The sequence below is a fragment of the Canis aureus genome, chromosome 19, assembly GCF_053574225.1.
Source record: "Canis aureus isolate CA01 chromosome 19, VMU_Caureus_v.1.0, whole genome shotgun sequence".
Lineage (NCBI taxonomy): Eukaryota > Metazoa > Chordata > Mammalia > Carnivora > Canidae > Canis > Canis aureus.
Window position 1 is genome coordinate 14,168,612 of NC_135629.1, and position 20,423 is coordinate 14,189,034.

The window sequence follows — 20,423 nt, forward strand, 5'->3', positions numbered from 1 at the left end:
ACTTTGGGAATCTCTCTTGGTCAAATGGCCCAGTTTCTTCAACAAATAAATTGTAAGGGGGAAAAAAGAGGTAAAGGGGGAACCTATAGATTGAGATTCCTAAAAGCCATATATTGTAAAAAAATTAAAAAAAATTATAATGTTTAGAGATGCATAGTTAAATAATTAAACTGCAAATTAGGTAACAATGCATATAAAAGTCAAGATAGTGCAGTATGGTGACCATAGTTAATGATACTATGTTATGCATTTGGAATTTGCTAAGAGAAATCTTAAAAGTTCTTATCACAAGAAAAATAGTTTAACTGCGGTAGTGGATGTTGATTTGTGATCATTTCATAATACATACAAATATTGAATCATCATGTTATACCTGAAACTAACTTAATGTCATATATCAATTATATCTTAAAAATAAGTTAAAAGTCAGGACAGTGTTGTTTCTCTGGCGAGGGGGAGGATTTGTGTTCAAGATGGGCATAGGAAGGGCTTCTAAAGTGATTGGCAAGGTACTTTTATGGAGGGTAGGTTGTAAGGATGTTTACCTTACAATTTATTAAGCAATATATTTAATGATTTCTAAAATATTTATTACAACTAAAAAAAGATTTTAGGTTTTAGATGATGTGGTAAAGGTATTTCCATTCTCCTCCTAAAACAACAATAACAGAAATTGCTATATTCCCTGTATTTTCCAAGCAGTAATCTATGAGGTGCACTAAAAACATCACTAGAATAAATTTGAAATATTGTACTGGTTCAATATTCTTTTTACAGAATTTCTTTTTATTAAAAATTTTTTTCTTTGCATTGAGGTACAATTAACTACTATGTTTTTTTTAATCTACCCCTCTCCCCAACTCCTGCCTGTGGAAACCACCAAATCTGGTCTTTGTATCTATGAGCTTGGTTTTTCTTTTGTTTACATTCCACATTGAAGAGAAATCGTATATTGTTTATCTTTCTCTGACTTATTTTACTTAGCATAATGCCCTCAAGTTCCATCCATGTTGCAAATGGCAAGATTTCATTCCTTTTTATGACTGAATTATATTTCTATATACATATAGAAAAACATACATTTATATATACACACATATACGTACCACAGTTTTTCTTTTTTTAAAGATTTATTTATTTGAGAGAGAGAGCACATGTGTGACAGGAAGAGATCTGGAGGGAGGGGAGGGAGAAGCAGACTCCTCACTGTGCAGGGAGCCAGAAGTGGGGCTTGACCCCAGGACCCTGAGATCATGACTTGAGCAGAAGGCAGATGCTTAGCTGACTGAGCCACCCAGGTGCCTTCATACCACAATTTCTTTATCCATTCATCCATTCATGGGCACTTAGACTGTTTCCATATCTTGGCTGTTTTAAATAGTGCTACATTGAACATTGAGGTGCATATATCTTTTTAAATTAATGTTTTAGTTATCTTTGGATAAGTACCCAGAAGTGAAATTGCTGAATTATGTGGTAGTTCTTTAAATAATACTAACTTTTTTAAAAAAAATTTTATTTACTTATGATAGTCACACAGAGAGAGAGAGAGAGGCAGAGATGGCAGAGGGAGAAGCAGGCTCCACGCACCGGGAGCCCGATGTGGGATTCGATCCCGGGTCTCCAGGATCGCGCCCTGGGCCAAAGGCAGGCGCCAAACCGCTGCGCCACCCAGGGATCCCAATAATACTAACTTTTTGAGGAGCCTTTCCTCATACTCCTTTCCATACTCCTTTCCATTGTGGTTGCACCAATTTACATTCTCCCCAACAGCGCACATTGGTTTCTTATAACCACATTCTTGCCAACACTTTAATTTCTTGTCTTACTGATATTAGCCATTGTAACAGTTGTGAAGCATACTGATAATAGCCATTCTAATAGGTGTGAGATGCTATCTCATTGGGGTTTTGATTTGCATTTCCATGATAATAATGATGATGTGCATCTTTTCATATACTTTTTGACCATCTGTATGTTTTCTTTGGAAAATGTGTATTTAGATATTCTGCCCATTTATTAATCATATATATATATATATATATATATAGTTGTATGAGTTTTTTATATATTGTGAATATTAACTCCTTGTCAGATAAATGATTTGCAAAAAATTTCTATCATTCATTAGGTTGCCTTTTATTTTGTTGATATTTTCCTTTGCTATACAGAAGCTTTTTAGTTCGGTGTAGCCTTACTTGTTCATTTTTGCTATTGTTGCTTATACTTTTATGTCAGATTCAATAAATCATCACCAACACCTGTGCCAAGGAGCTTACTGCCTATGGAATTTTATGGTTTCAGGTCTTATGTTCAAGTCTCTAATCAATTTGGAGTTAATTTTTGTGTATGGTGTAAGATAGTGGTCTAGTTTCATTCTTTTGATTGTGGCTATCCAGTTTCCCATACTGTTTATTGAAGAGACTGTTCTCTCCATTTAATATTCTTGGCCTTTTTGTTGTAAACTTATCGACCATGTATGCGTGGGTTTATTTCTGGGCTCTCTATTCTGTTTCATTGTTTTTATGCCTATACCGTATGGTTTTAATTACTGTAGCTTTGTAATATTGCTTGAAGTCAGGGAGCATAATGCCTTGCAGGCTTGTGGTTCTTTCTCAAGATCGCTTTGTCTATTCAGAGTCTTTTGTGGTTCCATACAAATTTTAGGATTGTTTCTTCTATTTCTGTGAAAATTGCCATTGGAATTTTCATAGGAATTACATTGAATCATGAGAATGCTTTAAAAATATTAATTCTTCCAATCCATGAGCATGAAATATCTTTCCAGTGATTTGTGTTATCTTCAATTTCCTTCTGTAATGTGTTATTTTAAGTATACAGGTCTTTCACCCCTTTGGTTAAATTTATTCCTAGATATCTTATTACTTTTTGATGCAATTATAAGTGAGATTATTTTAATTTGTCTTTCTGATGGTTATTAATCTATAGAAATATAACAGGTTTTATTTTGTTTTTGTATTGATTTTGTATCCTGCAACATTGCTGGAATTTTTTTATTAGCTTAGGAGTTTTTTGGTGGAATCTTTGGGGTTTTCTGTATATAATGTTATCTGCACATGGTGACATTTTTACTTCTTCCTTTCCAATTTAGATGTCTTTCTTTTTTAAATCTAATTACTCTGGCTAGAATGTCCAATATTAAATTGAGTAAAAGTGGTAAGAGTGGGAATCCTTGTCTTGTTCCAGATCTTAAAGGAAAAGCTTTTAGCTTTTTACTGCTGAGTATGTTAGCTGTAGACTTGTCATATATGGCCTTTATTATGTTGAGGTTTGTCTTGTCTATACCTACTTTTTTGAGAGTTTTTATCATAAAAGGGTGTTGAATTTTGTCAAGTGCTTTTTTGCATTTATAGAGGTGATCATATGATTTTTAGCATACATTTTATTAGTGTGGTATATGACATTAACTGATTTGCAGATATTGAACCAATCTTTCATTCCAGGAATAAGTCCCACTTGATTGGGGCATCTGGGTGTCTCAGTGGTTGAGTGTCTGTCTGCCATTGGCTCAGGTCTTGATTCTGGGGTCCTGGGATCGAGTCCTACATCGGGCTCCCCACAGGGGACCTCCTTCTTCCCCTGCCTATGTCTCTGCTTCTCTCTCTCTGTGTTGCTCATGAATAAATAAAATTTAAAAAAATACCACTTGATCATGGTATATAATCCTTTAATATATTGTTGAATTCAGTTTGCTAATGTTTTGTTGAGGATGTTTACATCTATGTTCATCAGAGATATTGGCCTGTAATTTCTTATTCTTGCAGAATCCTGTCTGGTTTTGGTGTTAGGATAATGCTGGCTTTATGAAATGAGTTTGGAAGCCATCCTTCCTCTTCAGTTTTTTGGCAGTGTTTGAGAAGAACTGGTTATAATTCTTTGAGTGTTTGGTAGAATTCACTAGTGAAGCTGTCTGGTTCTGGACTTTTGTTTTTTGGGAAGTTTTTGATTATTGATTCAATTTCCTTAGTAAAAATCAATCTGTTCAGATTTTTTACTTATTCATGATTCAGTCTGGTAGGTTGTGTGTTAGAAATTTTTTCCATTTCTTGTAGGTTGTCCAATTTTTTGGCATATAATTATTTACTATATGATCTTCACTATATAATCGTTTGTGTTTCTTTGGCATCACTTCTAATATCTCCTCTTCCATTTCTGATTTTATTTATGTGAGTACTCTTTTTTTCTTTATAAGTCTAGCTAAAGATTATCTTTTTAAAGAACCAGTTTCTTAAGGTAGGCATTTATTGCTCTGTACTTGTCTTAGAATTTCTTTTGCTGCATCACATAAATTTTGGTATATTTCCATTTTTATTTGTCTCCTGATTTTTTTTATGTATCTTTTGATTTCTTCTTTGACCCCTTGATTGTTCAGTAGCACATTGTTTAATTTTCACATATCTGTGAATTTTCTAGTTTTCTTTAGGGAATTGATTTCTAGTTTCATATCATTGTGGTTGGAAAAGATGCTTGATGTAATTTCATTTCTCTTAAATACATTAAGATTTGTTTTGTGGCCTAACATGTGATGTATCCCGGTGAGTGTTACCTGTGCACTTGAGAAGAATGAGTTTCTTTTGTTTTTAAATGGGATGTTCTGTATATGTCTGTTAAGTTCATCTGGTCTAATACATTGTTTAAAGTTGCTATTTCCTTACTGATTTTCTGTCTGGGAGATCTGCCGTTGTATTGGATGTAAGAGGGTATGAAGTCCCCAATTATTATTGTATTGCTATCTGTTTCTCCCTTCAGGTCGGTTAATATTTGGTTTATTTATTTAAGTGCTCCTATGTTGACTGCTTAAATTTTTACAAATGTTATATCCTCTTGTTGGATTGGCCCCTTTATCATTATGTTGTACTTCTTGTGTTTTATTGTAGTCTCTGTTTTAAAGTTGAGTTTGTCTGATATAAGTATAGCTACTCCAGCTTCCTGTTGGTTTCCATATTCATGGAGTATCTTTTTCCTTCCCTTCACTTTCAGTCTCTGTGTGTCCTTAAATCTAAAGTGAGTGTCTTCTGGACTGCATAAAGATGGATCTTGTTTTTTAATTTATTTAGCCATGCTGTGTCTTTTGACTGGAGAACTTAGTCCATTTACATTTAAAATAATTATTGATAGATATGTACTTAGTCATTTTGTTAATTGTTTTCTGACTTTTTTGGTTATTCTGCTCCTCTTCTGTTCTCTTGCTCTCCTTTGTGGTTTGATGGCTTTCTTTAGTGGTATGCTTATATTCCTTTCCCTTTATCTTTTGTATATTTACTAAGGTTTTCCCCTTTGTGATTACCATAAGGTTTATATATAACAACTTATACCTGTAATATAAGATATAAGTTTTAAGTAGATAACTCAAGTTTGATTGCATTTTAAAGTTTAACATTTTTACTCCCTACTGCCATGTATTATGTTTTTGATATCTCTTTTTTTATATCTTTTCATCTTGCTTATCTCTTAGCTAATTATTGTAATGAGCTATTTTCACTACTTTTGTCTTTTAACCTTCATGCTAGCTTTTATAAGTGATTGATCACAGTGTTTATATTTATAAACATTATATATGTCCTTCACTTGGGACTGTTTAATATTCTGTTGTGTGGATGGCCCACAATTTACTTAACCCATCCACTACTGATGGACATTTAGGTTATTTCCAGTCTTTTAATGTTAAAAACAGAGCTGTAATGAGTTGCATTGGATACCAAAGGCTGGTTTCAGAAAGTTCAGTAGGTGCTTAAATATTTGCTGAATGAATGACTGAACAGAAGATAAATGGCTTAGACAGGAGCAAGAAGGGATGTAAAAGGATGAGACTGGAGACAGTGTGACTAGTTGTGAGGCTCCTACAGTTGTCTGGGAATAAAAAGAGGGGAGAGATCATTGGGACATATATTTAGGAGATCCAGTAAGATGGAGTGACCTCTGTAATGCTGGGATTAGGGGACAGGAGTAGTCAAGCATGATTTCTTAGAGTAATAGTAATACATTGGGCATTTATCCATATGTCACGGATGAAAAGAACTTCATTTTCATTGGGAAATATATGCACAGAATTAAAGACTAGCAAAGATGGTCAATGGAAATAGAAAGTAAGAGTCGATGACTGTTGATTGCTACTTTCCATTTCTTTTAATCTTGTTTTTTTTAAGATCTTCTGGTGTTATTGCTAAGTCACGTTTTCTGTTTTTATTCCAACTAGTTATCTTTCTTTGGCTTCCTTTTTTTTTTTTATTCTTCAATTTGAACTCTTATTTCATAGATTAGAGGCTTCATGATTCTTATGTCAATAAATTGATTTTTCATTCAGCTGATTGGAAAGCAAGATACTGTGTCTGCAGAATATATTTCTGACAGATGGTATGATTGTGTTCTTTTTTTTAAAAAAAATTGAGATAGAGTGACATACCATAAAACGTACCCTTATAAATTGAACAATTCAGTGTTTCCTAGTTCATTCACAAGGTTTCACAACCATCATCAGTAATTCCAGAACATTCCATCACCCCAAAAAAGAAACCCATATCCATTAGCAGTTATTTCCCATTTCTTTTTCCCTCCCACTCCTGGCAACCACTAATACACTTTATGTATCCTTGGATTTGTCTGTTCTGGGCATTTCGTATGAATGGAGTCATACAATATGTGGCCTTTTGTGAGTAGATTCCTTCACTTAGTATAATGTTTTCAAGGTTCATCCATATTGTAATATGTATTGGTACTTTGTTCCTTTTTATGGTTGAATAATATTTCATTTAGTGGATTTACCATATTTTGTATATCATTTGATGGACTTTGGAGTTTTCATTTTTTTGGCTATTATGAATAATGTTGCTGTGAACACTTAAGTTTTTTTCATGGACATTTTCATTTATCTTAGCTATATATCTGGAAGTGAAGTTGTATCATATGGTGACTCTTTATTTAGATTTTTGAAGAACCAGGAGACTTTTCTGAAGCAACTACATCATTTTACACTCCTACCAGCAATATATGAAGGTTCTAATTTCCACATCCCTGTCGATACTCGTTATTGTCAGTCTTTTTGGTTATAATCATGCTAGCGAGCAGGATGTATAGTCTCTTTTTAGTTTTTACTTATATTTCCCTAATGATTCATGATGAGCATAGGCTTGCATTTCTTTTCTATTTTTTTTTAAGATTTTATTTATTTATTTGAGAGAGAGCAAGCACAAATGAGGGGGCAGAGGCAGGGAGAAGCAGACCCCTGGTTGAGTAGGAAGCCTGATTCAGGGCTTGATCCCAGGACCCCGAGATATGACTTGAACTGAAGGCAGACATTTAAACAACTGAGACACCCAGGTGCCCCAAGCCTGCATTTCTTAACCGAATATTTTTGGTGCAATCTTTAGGCACTGTATTTAGTGCTGGAAATACAGATGTGAACAGGGCAGTCCACTGGCCTCTTGTAGTTTAGAGTTTGTGTGAGACAGTAGATAGGATTAAAGTAATTGCAATTAGAGTTTTAATAAGGAATCAATTAAGGACAAGGATATAATAAGGACAAGACATAGTTCCTTATTAAGCTTTTTAGATATTCTACTTCAATGATTTAAGCTTTTTCTATTTCATTGGAGACCCACATTTACTTGGTGGTTTTTAAGAATATTATATACGACATGTTTTGCATTTGATCTTAAAAATGGTTCAAAAGAAATGAGAGCATGTTAAAGGAAAAAATATACTCAAATGTATAAAGAAGTGGAATATCTCCCTGCTTTTGTACTCCAGAAATTAGCAGTTTGGTGACTATTGCTCCGGACCTGTTTCCATGGCATATATTGAGTAGAGTTTAGAATAAAGAACTACTTTCCTAAAGAATTTTCATTTTTTCCTTTTTTAAATATTTGCTTATTTAAGTAATCTCTATACCCAGTGTGGAGCTTGAACTCATGACCCATAGATCAAGTGTCGCATGCTCTTCCAACTAAGCCAGCCAGGCATGCCAAGAATTTTCACTTCTTTTTGAGACTAGTCCTTCTTTCTTAGGAGCATGGAGTGATTCTAGTGATTGTACAGTGATTTCTGTGGTGGGTGTCTGAAATCTGCTGGGTGTTTACTGTGTGCTAAGCACTCTGCACTTTGTATTAGTCCACTTTGGCTGTGATGGCATGACTCCTCATCTCCCCTTTCCCTGCAGATGGTCCTTATCCCCGCCGGAGTGTTTACAATGGGCACAGATGATCCTCAGATAAAGCAAGATGGGGAAGCACCTGCGAGGAGAGTTTCTATTGATGCCTTCTACATGGATGCCTATGAAGTCAGTAATGCTGACTTTGAGAAGTTCGTGAACTCCACTGGCTATTTGACAGAGGTAATAGGGTTGGGATGGGGAGGAAGAACTTGTTCTTTTCCAATGTCGTTTAACCAGTTTTTCTTGGATGCCCAGTACTCTGCTCAGCAGTTAATATATATTTCATCTAATCCAGTTCTCTTAGCAAACCCACGAGGTCAGTTATTTTTCAGGTAGTGAACTAAAGATTAGAAAAGTGGTTTGCCCTGAGTTGGCACAGCTAGTTAGTGGTGGAGCTAGGATTCAAGCCTGGGCAGTGAGATGCCAGGGTCTGTGTTCTTAACCATCATGCTGTATTGTGTCAGTGCTTTAATATGCCAGAGAGTGCCATTGCCTGCACAGGCTTTTTGAGATCACAGATAGCATCTAAAGTAAGGCCACTTTTCCCTGTCAAAAAAAATTACACTTCGATTGTTCAGCAAGCATTACATATTTCATTAAGCAATAGATGCAGAAATACAGCTTTTCATTTATGTGGTTTTCTTTTCTTTCTTTGCTTTCTTTCTTTCTTTCTTTCTTTCTTTTTGAGAGAGAGATGGAGGGAAAGAAAAAGAGAGAGAAAACATGTGATGAGAGAGGGCATGCAGAGGGAGAGGGAGAGAGAGAGAATCTTAAGCAGGCTCTATGTCCAGTGCAGAGCCTGACACAGGACTTGATCTCATGACCCTGAGATTATGACCTGAGCTGAAATTGGGAGTTAGACACCCTACTGACTGAGCCACCCAGGTGCTCCTGTGGGTTTTATTTCAATGCCTGACAACTCATAGGCTCTCCTATAGCAGTTCCAGGTTATTCTCTGGTCACTGAATCCCAAAACAAGGTTCTGGAAGTAGATACTTCTTCTAAAAGGGAATGGGAAGGAGATTTTCTAGTTTATGAAACTTTCTCTAAGTGTTTAAAATATACTTGTTTTGTAGGCTACCCATTTTCTCTCACCAAAGGACTTTACTCTTGCCTTTATAGTGTGTGAATTCCTTGTTTTGTTTTATTTACCCTCAACCCCAGCCCCAAACATCATTTTTTTTCTTTTAAATAAAAAGTAATTTGAGACATCATTTTTTTCTTTTTTTGTTTTTTATTCTTTTTATTTTTCTTCTTTTAAATAAAAAGTAATTTGAGAGTACATGCTGAAAGCAGAACGACTTTCAAATTTGATTTTGTAGCATCACAGTCCTTTGGAATTTCCTAAAATATACAAAGCAGTTTTCTCTTTTCTACCTGTTTATAGTAAACAGAAGTCCCTCTTCTTTTTGTTTCATATAGATTGTCTCAGGTCAGTTTCCTCAAGAGTCTATGTAAGTCTACCCTCAAACCAGGGTTCTCCATAAAGAAAATAGAATAAACAGAACTTAGGGCATCCAGGAACGTAGATGGAGAAAAATGACATCTGGCTTTTTGCTACTCTTTGACTGAAATTTAGCATTTCCTTCAATTATGAGACAGATGATAAACCATAGTAATAGTAGCAGTACCTATATGTTTGTCACCAATAGAAATCACAAACATTTTTGTCATGTATTGTTGTTGTTGTAGATATCTTGAAATATTGTTTGCATTCATCTCCACTTTAGAAATGATGATAATTATGAGACCTTCTACTAGATCTTCTTTAATATATTAATAAAGAACATGTATATATTACTACAGCACAAACTTTATTAATATTTTGAGATAACTATTTTTCTTTGAAATCATACTGATTTTGTTTTATGCATTTAAATATTTCATTCTGAGAGGGTGGCCCCTAAGATTCACCATACTGCCAGAAGGGTCAGGGCACAAAAGTATTAAGAACCCCTACTTTGGATAAATGTTTCATATTTTTATGATATCTTACAGTTTTTTTTTTTTTCTGTCCCTCCACCTTCATTTTATATCATACTCCACTTACTGTGTTCAAGCCCATCTGGTCTTGTTTCTATTCCTTGAAAGCTCAGCATTTTTTTCCATCTTGAGGTCTCGGCTCATATTTTTCTTCCCCACTTAGAATTTCCTTCTTCCCTTGCCTGATCCCCTTTTACCATGGCTGGTCCTTCTCATTCTTGAGTTATCTCAGCTAAATGTTTCCTTCTCAAGGAGACTTCCTCTGCCCATTCTATTAAAGAGAGGCTTTTCTTGATACTCTTTACAAGATCAAGTAAAGTTGTAATTATTTTCTTCCTTTCTTTCTCTGACTTGATTTTCGTCTGTGCCCCCACATGTAAGTGCTATGAAGATAGGGACTGTGCCTCTTTACTATTACCTTGTATCTCTATCACTTAGTTCATAGTCAGGCACAGAACAAGGGTGGGTGCCCAAACAATTATTTTTTTAAGATTTTATTTATTTGAGTGAGAGAGAGAGAATGCACAAGCCAGGGAGGAGACAGAGGGAAAAGCAGATTCCCCATGGAGCAGGGAGCCCACCCGATGCAGGGCTCAGTCCTAGGACTCTGGGATTGTGACCTGACTCGAAGGTAGACTCCCAACTGACTGAGCCACCCAGGTGCCCCTAAACAGAACACGTTTGATGCATGTTCATTGGATGAAGGGATGATTTAGGTGCTTAGGCACTTACCCACGAGGGAAAGAGGACAAAGAGCAGGGGTGAAGAATAGATGACAGGCGCTGATCAGGGAAAGGAGATTGAGGTGTTTGTAAGGCCTAGCAGGCAGTTAATATCATCCACTGAGGAGAGGCCTGTCCTAGAGGTAGAGATGTGAGAGTCATTTGACATGCATGCTGCTGATCATTAAAGCAATGAGATTGAAGGAGGTTGTTTAGCCGCAGGTTAGTGTATCTCAAAGTGTGATCTCTCTGATCACTTATATAGAATCACCAGCTGAGCTGTTTGCACATGCAGGGTCCTTGGCGTGACCCCAGACCTCTAGGATCAGAATCTCCAGGATCAAAACTCTAGTTTGATAAACTGGCCAGGTGATCTACACTGCACAAAGCCTGAGAGCCATGGGTGCAGAAAAAGAGCAGAGGGAGGGCAAGGACAGAGCACTAGGGAGCAGCAGTGTTCTAGGGGCTAGAAGAAGAGCCCATGTAATTCAGAAGATGAGTAAGAAGAGTCAGAAAGAGGAGGGAACCTAGAAGAGCAGAATCATGGAGACCACGGGATTAATATGGGCATTTGAAGAAAGAGGTCACGTGCAACAAATAAAACGATGTAGATGAAGACTCGAGACAGTAATGTTAAATGAAAATAATCAAAGTACAGATTTCCATCTGATGCTTCACTTGGCCACTTGAGATTTGTAAACATAGTTGACCCCTTAGTAGAACTGGAGTGTATCAGAGTATCAGCAAACAATGTCATTTAATTCTTTTAGCTGGATTATAGGAGCAGAACAAAGGACAAAGGTTGGTTATGTAATCTGACATGTAAAGAATACTATTGTTTTCCAAGTCATTTGGAATACTTGAGGAGATGTGTTTCCATCAACAGGAGCAATCACATTCTCCAAAGCTAATCTCCTCGAGTCTGCATTCTTATCAGCTAAATGAACCTGGAAAGACAGTGGTCTCTGTACGTGATTGACATTAACCTGTTTTAAGAGGAAGCCAGATGCTTTTAAGTCATTTCTGAATCCTCTGGGAAGTCAAAAGAAAAACTGAAGTTGAGGATACCTGGTGGTTCAGTGGTTGTCTGCTTTTGTCTCAGGGCGTGATCCTGGGGTTCTGGGATCGAGTCCTGCATTGGGTTCCCCATGAGGAGCCTGCTTCTCCCTCTGCCTATGTCTCTGTTGAATAAATAAATAAAATCTTTAAAAAAAAAAAAAAAAGAAAAGTTGAAGTTCATTTGGACAAGAAGAATCACTTTTACAGTGCACACAAGGAAAATGGTACATGTGAAAAATGTTGTTACGACCTTTCTGGATTTTAATTTTCTTTTTTCCTTTTAGGCTGAGAAGTTTGGTGACTCCTTTGTTTTTGAAGGCATGTTGAGTGAACAAGTGAAGACTGATATCCAACAGGCAGTAAGTAATGTTTAAATAGGCTCTTAAATTTCTCTACTGTTTGTTAGAAAGGGTCTGGTTCGAAAACTCCAAACTACAAATGCCACCCTCCTCAGCACCCTCACACTTAACCATTCCTGCACTAGATTTGCCCAGGAGAGCCAGGGCCCCATATCTTGAGGAAAATAGCACATGTCCAGGACAGTATCTGAAGAAGTGTTGGGTCTGATTTAAGTTTCTGTCTTGTGCACCTGAGTGCCACATTTTGTTGCTGAGGAGGCCTCAGCTGGGCTATGGGCGTTTCTGGGTTTCTTTTACTTGTAGTCATTTCTAGAATGGAGGGTTAAATGTGAATATTTTTTTAACTTCTGTACTTCCAGCTTGATGTAAGTGGAGAGAGAGCTTCCTATGGAAACATTCATGAATTCCTACGATCAGAATGGTATTCATGAAAGGGACCTTTTGCTCTGGATATTCATAGGAAATTGCACCTTACCACCCAGGGTGCACCTGCTTTCATGGAGAGGATCCTGGGAATGTGAATTAGGTGTATTTTTCTCAGAAATCATGGCAACAGTGGACTGGGCTTCCATAAGCACCTGTGTGGTGAGTGGAACTTGGGATTTGTGTATGTTGGAATATTTGTTTACACCCATGTCTCATAAGGAGGCTGAAAACAGAAAAACAAGGAAAAGAGTGTAGGTAAGTTCAGAGGTTGAGGGTTCACAAAACAAAGAGGGTAGGAAATGCAGAAGAGGCAGGAGGTAGTGAGAGGAGAGAGGAAATGGGGTTAGCCTTCGTTGCAAGGGAGACAGATTAAGATACAGAGATTGAAGACAGAAATTCAACCCTAATCTTCTTTGTTACACAAGTTCCCTTTCAATTGCCTGAACTTGGTCTTTATGTGTTGGCGTCACTGTTCTTCTCCTTTGCAAGCAGCAGTGCCAAAAAATTTAAACCGTCCTGGCTCCCGTTTTCTTTCTTTTGAAATGAACATAGCAAAAGTGGTGGGGGAGAGTGAGGTAAAACCAGACTTGCTCTCAATTCATTTATCGGAGAATCAGGCCACTTTTTTGTATGTATTTTACATAAATGTTTTTAAAACATGACTGAGCTGGGTTTAAATTTCAGGTTATTTTGCTCATTACACGTTTTTAATTTATTTTATTATGTAATCTGATACACCTCTTATTTTTTTATTATTATTATTTTTTTAAAGGGCTTTGAGGTCACGGTGGCCTAGTGTTGATGAGCCAGCAAGTCAGGATGTGGTGCCTTGTTTTAAGATATGGAGTTCAGATGAGGGAGGGCCTTTGTACTTATTTTTGTAATTTGCTCTTTCAGATACGGGGCCTCTTGTCACTTGAGAACTTCCAAACACATTAGGCATAAAGGCAAAGGCAGATTATTGCTAGGCTCTGAAGGTGCCCTGTGAGTACCTAGCGAAGTGTGTGTGCTTGTAACTAGGATGATAACAAGCAGCTCTCATAGGATCCTAGTGTTGGTCTCTTGCTTAAATGCTCATAATGGAAAAGCAAACCTTTTAAGCATGTTTAGAAAGGGCTGGAATGAATAAAATGAATCTGTTGATGATTTGAGAGCACTAAGTTTTTGTTTTTAAACCCCTTTTTAGGACTGACATACCCTCATGCACCATACCTTTTTTTTTTTTTAGGATTTTATTTATTGATTTGGGAGAGAGTGTGTGAACAAGGGGAGGGGCAGAGGGAGAGGGAGAAGCAAGCTCCCTGCTTAGCAGGGAGCACAACACAGGGCTCCACCCTAGGGAATCCCGGGACCCTGGGGTCATGACCTGAGCCAAAGGCAGATGCTTAACTGCTTCACTGACTGAGCCACCTAGGCACCCCTACCAGACCTTTTATTTGCCCAGTGTTTCCAGAAGTATAGGACATGGGATGGTCCAGGAGAAGATTTGAAGTGAAATAGGAGATGAGTTAAGGTGGTATATGGCAAAGCATAAGATAGTCCTGAATCACGGAGTGATCAAGATCCCTTTTCAGATCTCTTTCAGGACTTGTATAAGTCAAGACAGAAGTCTCATTTAGGGGCATAGCATGTCATTAACACTCAGCAACACTTGTTATTCTCCTTTTAAACACACAAAATGGGCCTTGGAACCTTGCCTAGGCTACAGTAGCTAACTAGAATTTAGTAATATTGTTTACTTCCATGTAATTATTTTATGATACTGTTTATTTTCATGTAATTATTTTAAGTGTTTCATATGACTTTTAAATAAATGTATTTTAAATGTCATCATAAATGTTCTTTTTGTGATAGGTTATATCAGTGATATGAATTTTCCTTAAAAAAGAAACAAACACACAAAGCAAATGTTTAGCTTACTAAGTTATCCTAAGGTGAACATCACCTGAATCAGAGTTAGAACTTCTCTGCATGCTCTGGTAACCGCCCCCCCTCCCCGCCCCCCATGAGCCACAGCCTTATTACCCTTCTCTGTCCCTAAAGTTGCCATTATCCTACTTTTTTTCTTTTCTTTTTTTTTTTTTTTAAGATTTTATTTATTTATTCATGAGAGACACAGAGAGAAGCAGAGACATAGGCAGAGGGAGAAGCAGGCTCCCTGTGGGGAACCCGATGCAGAACTTGATCCCAGAACCCCAGGATCATGCCCTGAGCTGAAGGCAGATGCTCAACCAACCACTTAGCCACCCAAGCACCCCTATCCTGCTTTTTAAAGTAAATGCTTCCCTGTACTTCTTTATAGTATTATCACCAGGTGTACATCCCATGGCTACCATAGTTTAATCCTATCCTTTAAAGGGTAAACTTGTGTCTTTCAGGAGTCTTAATTGTAGGTTTCCTTTCCTTTGCTCCATTCCCCTTCTCTGCCCCACCCTAGTTTTATCCCTTACAGTTTATCTCTGAAAGAATCCAGGGCGATTAACCTGTGAACTTTCCCATGGTCTGAATGCTGTTTGCACACTCATGGTGCAGCTCACCTGTTTTCCCTGTCCTCTGCATTTCCTACAAACTGGAAATCGTCCACAGTCCTGATCAGACTCGCACTTGAACCCTATGGCAAGACCTCAGATAGTGGCATTGGCTGTGCACATTGTTCTTGGGTTTTTGATGTTGTTATTCAGTTGTTCTGACTGGTTTTATGCACAGATTTGGAGAGATCTCAAAACTATGCTGTTGCTGCTGTCATCTTAGATTTTTTTTTTTTTAATATAAAGTTTTGAGACAAAACATTGAACTGACTTTTACGGTTTGCTTACAAAAATACCTGATACTGTGTGAATTTAATGGTTTAAAACAGAGCCCATGTGCATGCTGAAATCTACTTATTTGTGATTATTATTTGAATGCCCAATTTGGAACAAGTGTCTTGGAAAGTATAGCTATTAAATCCTATAAAGGATTAAGGCTAGTTTTTGTTGCTGTGTTTTTGTTTTGTTTTGTGGGTATTTTACTCAAAATAACCTTCTATTGTTGAAATAAAGGTAGTGTTTAAAATATTTAATATTTTAAAAGTATGCTTAATTTTAATAATTGTGTTATTAATATATCTCATAAATCTTTGACATGAGGGATGGCCATGAGTGGGGAGAAAACAGTTGCTCTTGGTGAGAGCCTGAGAAACAATGGTTATCTCTTGGTTTGTGGTTTGGCACTTTCTGAATTTGCTAACATTATAAGGAAACAAATTTTTGAATAGGTGTCCTTGATAAAGGAGGAGGGTAGGTTATTTTGAGTTCTTTTTAATCAAAAGCCGATTTCAGTGAGGAATCAGAATTACCAAGTCTTTTTTTTTTTTTTTTTTTTAAAGTAAAGAACAATTTTGGACAGCCATATCCTGCCCAAGTAATGCTGGGTGGTGTGTTATTTGGATGATGCTGGACCAGGACAAAAGGCAGGGAATAACACAGCCTGACTGTCTCTTATATAATCACAACTGGTTGAAGACTAGGCGAGAAAGAGAGCCATTAGTAAGGATGTGATTCAGTTACCTAAATGTGCATGGGTTGTAGTGAGAAATGCCTTGGGGCCCAGCAAGATTCTGAGGTCATATGCCAAAAATAATTTTTAGAAAAGCTTTAGTAAGTTAAATAGTGTAAGCCAAGCCAGAAACTGTTCAGAAAGGCAAGTTCCAGTACATAGGAAAAGTAAATTAAAATAACTCAAAACATGTGCCTGATGGATAAATGGCTCAACCTCATTTTTGATGCTAGAAGTTTTACTTTTCTGGTAGTGTAACCACCATTCCCTTGGACAGCCTCAGTTCGCCTTTGAGAATTTTCTTTTTTCACACGACCACCAAGACTTTTCTTTCTCAAACTGATTTTGGGGCTTGTTTATTCAGAAAAGCCATAAGGAAAAGATCACAGCTTTTAAGTGAGGGAGAACTGGTTTTAAACCTCAGCTCTGCTGTTAACCAGCTGGTTTTGAGAAAAGTCACTTAGCTTCCTTGCTACTTTTTTTTTTTTTTTTTAACTTCTCAAGTTTAATGCTTAGTTTTGAAATTTTTGGGCCCTCTTTTTTAAGCTGTTTGATCTATGGATTTCTTTCTAAATGATCCCTTTACTTCCACAAGTTTTGTAGTATATTTGTAATTGTTTATATCTAAATATTTTCTAATGTCCAACATCCTATCTCTTAGTGATTCTGTTTTTGCTTTATATATTTTAAAGCTTTGCTGTTAAGCTTAGAAGTGTACGTGCATAAATGTAGAAATGTATCTTTCTTGTTGAATTTGGTCATATAAGGATTCTGTTTTTCTCTAATAAGTTTTATTTTCAAGTGTATTTTTTTGTTATCTACAGCGGTACACAGATACAGCGGTTTCTTTCTTTTGTTTAGTTTTTGTCTAACATATACTTTTCCATCTTTTCATTTCCAAACTTTCTGTATCTTGATGTTTTTAGGTATATCTCTTGTCAATAGTATATAACTGTTTTTAGAAAGTCCATTCTGACAGTCTTTGTCTTTTAGTCAAGTTTTTTAATGTTTATATACAGTTTATTATGATTACTGATATATTTGACTTTATTTCTACCATTTTATTCTTTGCTCTATCTATTGCCTGCATTTTCTCTTCTTTTTTCTTCAATTTCTAGGATGTTTTTCGATTTCTTCCTTATTCTAACTTTACTTGTCTCCTTAGAAATTATATACTATATGTCTCTTCATTTACTAGTTAAGCTATTTTAATACTCACATTTGTTTATTTTTTTAAGATTATCTATTCATTTTTTTTCATAAGAGACACATAGAGAAAGACAGAGACATAGGCAGAGGGAGAAGCAGGCTCCCTGTGAGGAGCCCGATGTGGGACTTGATCCTAGGATCCCTGGATCACGACCTGAACCGAAGGCAGACACTCAACCACTGAGCCACCCAGGTGCCCCTGATATTTACATTTAAAGTCTAAATTTTAGTTCCTTAATTTTTCTGCTGTATAATACTAGGACCTTGCGATTATCCCCACCAACTTATGTATTACTGATACGCACTATTTCATTCTTATTTGTTCTCTCCTTCCAGTTCTTAGATATTATTAATACATTTCTATATAATCAATATTTGGTTACTGCTATCACTACTATCTGTGCCCTCTTTTCTGTATCTCAGACAGAATGTATCTTCTGACTACAGGGCATCCTTTGGTAGTAAATGTTCTTATTATCAATTGTTTGAAAATATCTCTAATTTTGTTTTATTGTTAAAATGTTTTCACTATGTAAAAACTTAAGGTTGGCGGTTTTGTTCTCTCCATACACTGAAGGGATGATTTCACTGTCTTTTGGCTTTTCTTGTTGCCATGCATTCATAGTCTGTTGCTATTCCTTTGTAGGTGATCTGACTCTGGCTGCTTTTTTTTTTTTTTTTATTTATTTATTTATTTATTTATTTATTTATTTATTTGAGAGAGAGAGAGAGAGAGTGAGAGCGTGGGTGCACAGGTGGGGGTGGGCAGAGGGAGAGGGAGAGAACCTCAGGCAGACTCCCTGTGGAGCTCTAGTCAGGCCCAATCCCATGACCTTGAAATCATGACCTGAGCTGAAATCAAGTTGGTTACCCAGCTGACTGAGCCACTCAGGCACCCCTGGCTCTGATTGCTTTTAAGATTATCTCCTGTCTTTGTTATACATTTGGACTATGGTATTTATAGGAATTGATTTCTTTCATTTATCTGGCTTGAGTATCATTGGCCATCCTGGATCTGAGAACTGGCATTTTTAAAAACAAGTCCAGACTATTCTTATTAACATTACTGTTTTGAATACTGCCTTTCCCTCATTCTTATTTACCTCTCTTGTGGACTCCATTTAGGCATTGGTCAGCTCTTGTCAGTCTTTCTTCTATGTCTCTTAAACCCACTTTTGAACAGATAGATATGTATTCCATTTATATGTTTAATTTTAATTTGTTGCTTTTGGGTTCTATCTTTGGTATTATTAGTAGTTGCTGTAGGGATTACCATGTGTGTACTTAACTTCTCATAGTCTATCAGAATTAACATTTTAACACTTCAAGTAAATATAAGTGCCTTATAACCACATATGTCCCTTTACCCCTATGCTATAGTTGTCATACATAGTACATCTGCATACATTGAAAAGATCCAAGATGGTGTTATAATTTGTGCTTGTGACATTCATGCATAAATATTTTTCAATTTAAAGAAGAAAAATATTATATTTACCCAAACCATTTCTGTTGCTCTTTATTCCAGAAGTTTCCTGTTTTCCCCTGCTATCATTTCCTTTCAGCCTAAATAACTTCCTTTAGCATTTATTTGAGAACAAGTCTTATATCCATGAATTCTCTTACTTTTTCCTCATCTAAGAATATCTTCACATCTCCTTCATTTCTGAAAGATATTTTCACTGGATACAGAACTCTGGGTTGGCACATCTTTTCTTGTATCACTTTGAAAATGTAGTTTTATTTTTTTCTGGTCATTTGGTTTCTGAAAACAGCCACTTGAATCACTGTTCTCTTATATGTATTGGTGTCATTATTTTCTGGCTTCTTTGAAGATTTTAAAAAGTCATTTTTTGTAGTTTGATTATAATTTGGACATTTGGACATTGTTTTCTTAGAGATTAGATTCTTCTATTTGTTGAAGTTCTTGTATCTGTGGATTTACGTCTTTCACCATATTGCGGGAGTTTTCATCCATTATGCCATGTATTTTTTTCAGCGTTTATGTCTCCTGTTTTTTGGGACTCCAGTACATGAGTGTTAGATGTAATCCTGCAGGTTCCTGAGGCTTTATTCATTGTTTTAAAATGTTTTTTTCTTTCTGTTCTGCAGATCGTGTACTTTCTATTGACATGTCTTCACGTTCTCTCTTTTTTCTGTCATTTTCATTCTGCTCTTGAGCCTATCCAGTGAGATTTAAAGATACTGTATTTTGCAATTCTAAAGTTTCCTTTTAAAATACATTTCTTATTCTCTGCTGAGAACTCCTATCTTTTTATTCATTTTTAGAATATTTACCTTTACTTCTTGGCTGATGGTTATTATAATAGCTGCTTTACAATCTTTGCTAATTCCAACATCTGGATCATCTTGGGGTTACACTGGTTCATTTTCTTTTCCCTTCAGTATCGAGTTTCAGGTCCTGTTATAATTCTCAGGAGAATGTTGACTTTAATTTTTTTTAAGGCAATCAGTCTGGTAACCTGGTCAGATATAGACCACAAGTTTTGTCTTGCTTACCGCTAGTGCTGATTTTATATTTTTGTTCATTCCTTTTATTCCAGCACAACACTGGTTATTTTTTTTTCACAGTAACTAGCATTTTGCTTGTTTTAATCAATTTCTTGTAGGAGTAATAATGCCCACCAAGTAGAGTATTATAAAGACAAAATTAAATAATGTACAAGAAACCACCTAATACAGGACTTAGCATGTAAAAAATCTTTTAGCAAATGTTATTACGCTGGTTTCTTCCAACGTACTATCTCTAATTGAAAATTGAGGTAAATTTGCTTTCCTTTGCTTTACTATTGTCCATTTGTAAGATTTGATAATGCCATATATAACATTCTGCTAAATTGTAATATTTTGAAAGGATTTGCTGTTGTGGAATAAATCCTCTTAGATTATCTCAGAGTCCTTGGCTCGAGGAATATCAGTGATATATCCTTTTTTTTT

The 20,423-nt window shown here is 36.2% G+C and overlaps 1 protein-coding gene across 2 annotated transcripts in view; it reads left to right on the forward strand.

Annotated features, from left to right (window-relative positions):
- Positions 1-20,423, forward strand: part of SUMF1 (sulfatase modifying factor 1) — a 90,359-nt gene that overhangs the window by 9,757 nt on the left and 60,179 nt on the right. For both annotated transcript variants that reach the window (XM_077858007.1, XM_077858008.1), the window contains exons 2-3: positions 8,177-8,350; positions 12,219-12,293. In XM_077858007.1, coding sequence (XP_077714133.1) covers positions 8,177-8,350; positions 12,219-12,293 — 249 coding nt within the window. The remainder of the gene's footprint in view (positions 1-8,176; positions 8,351-12,218; positions 12,294-20,423) is intronic.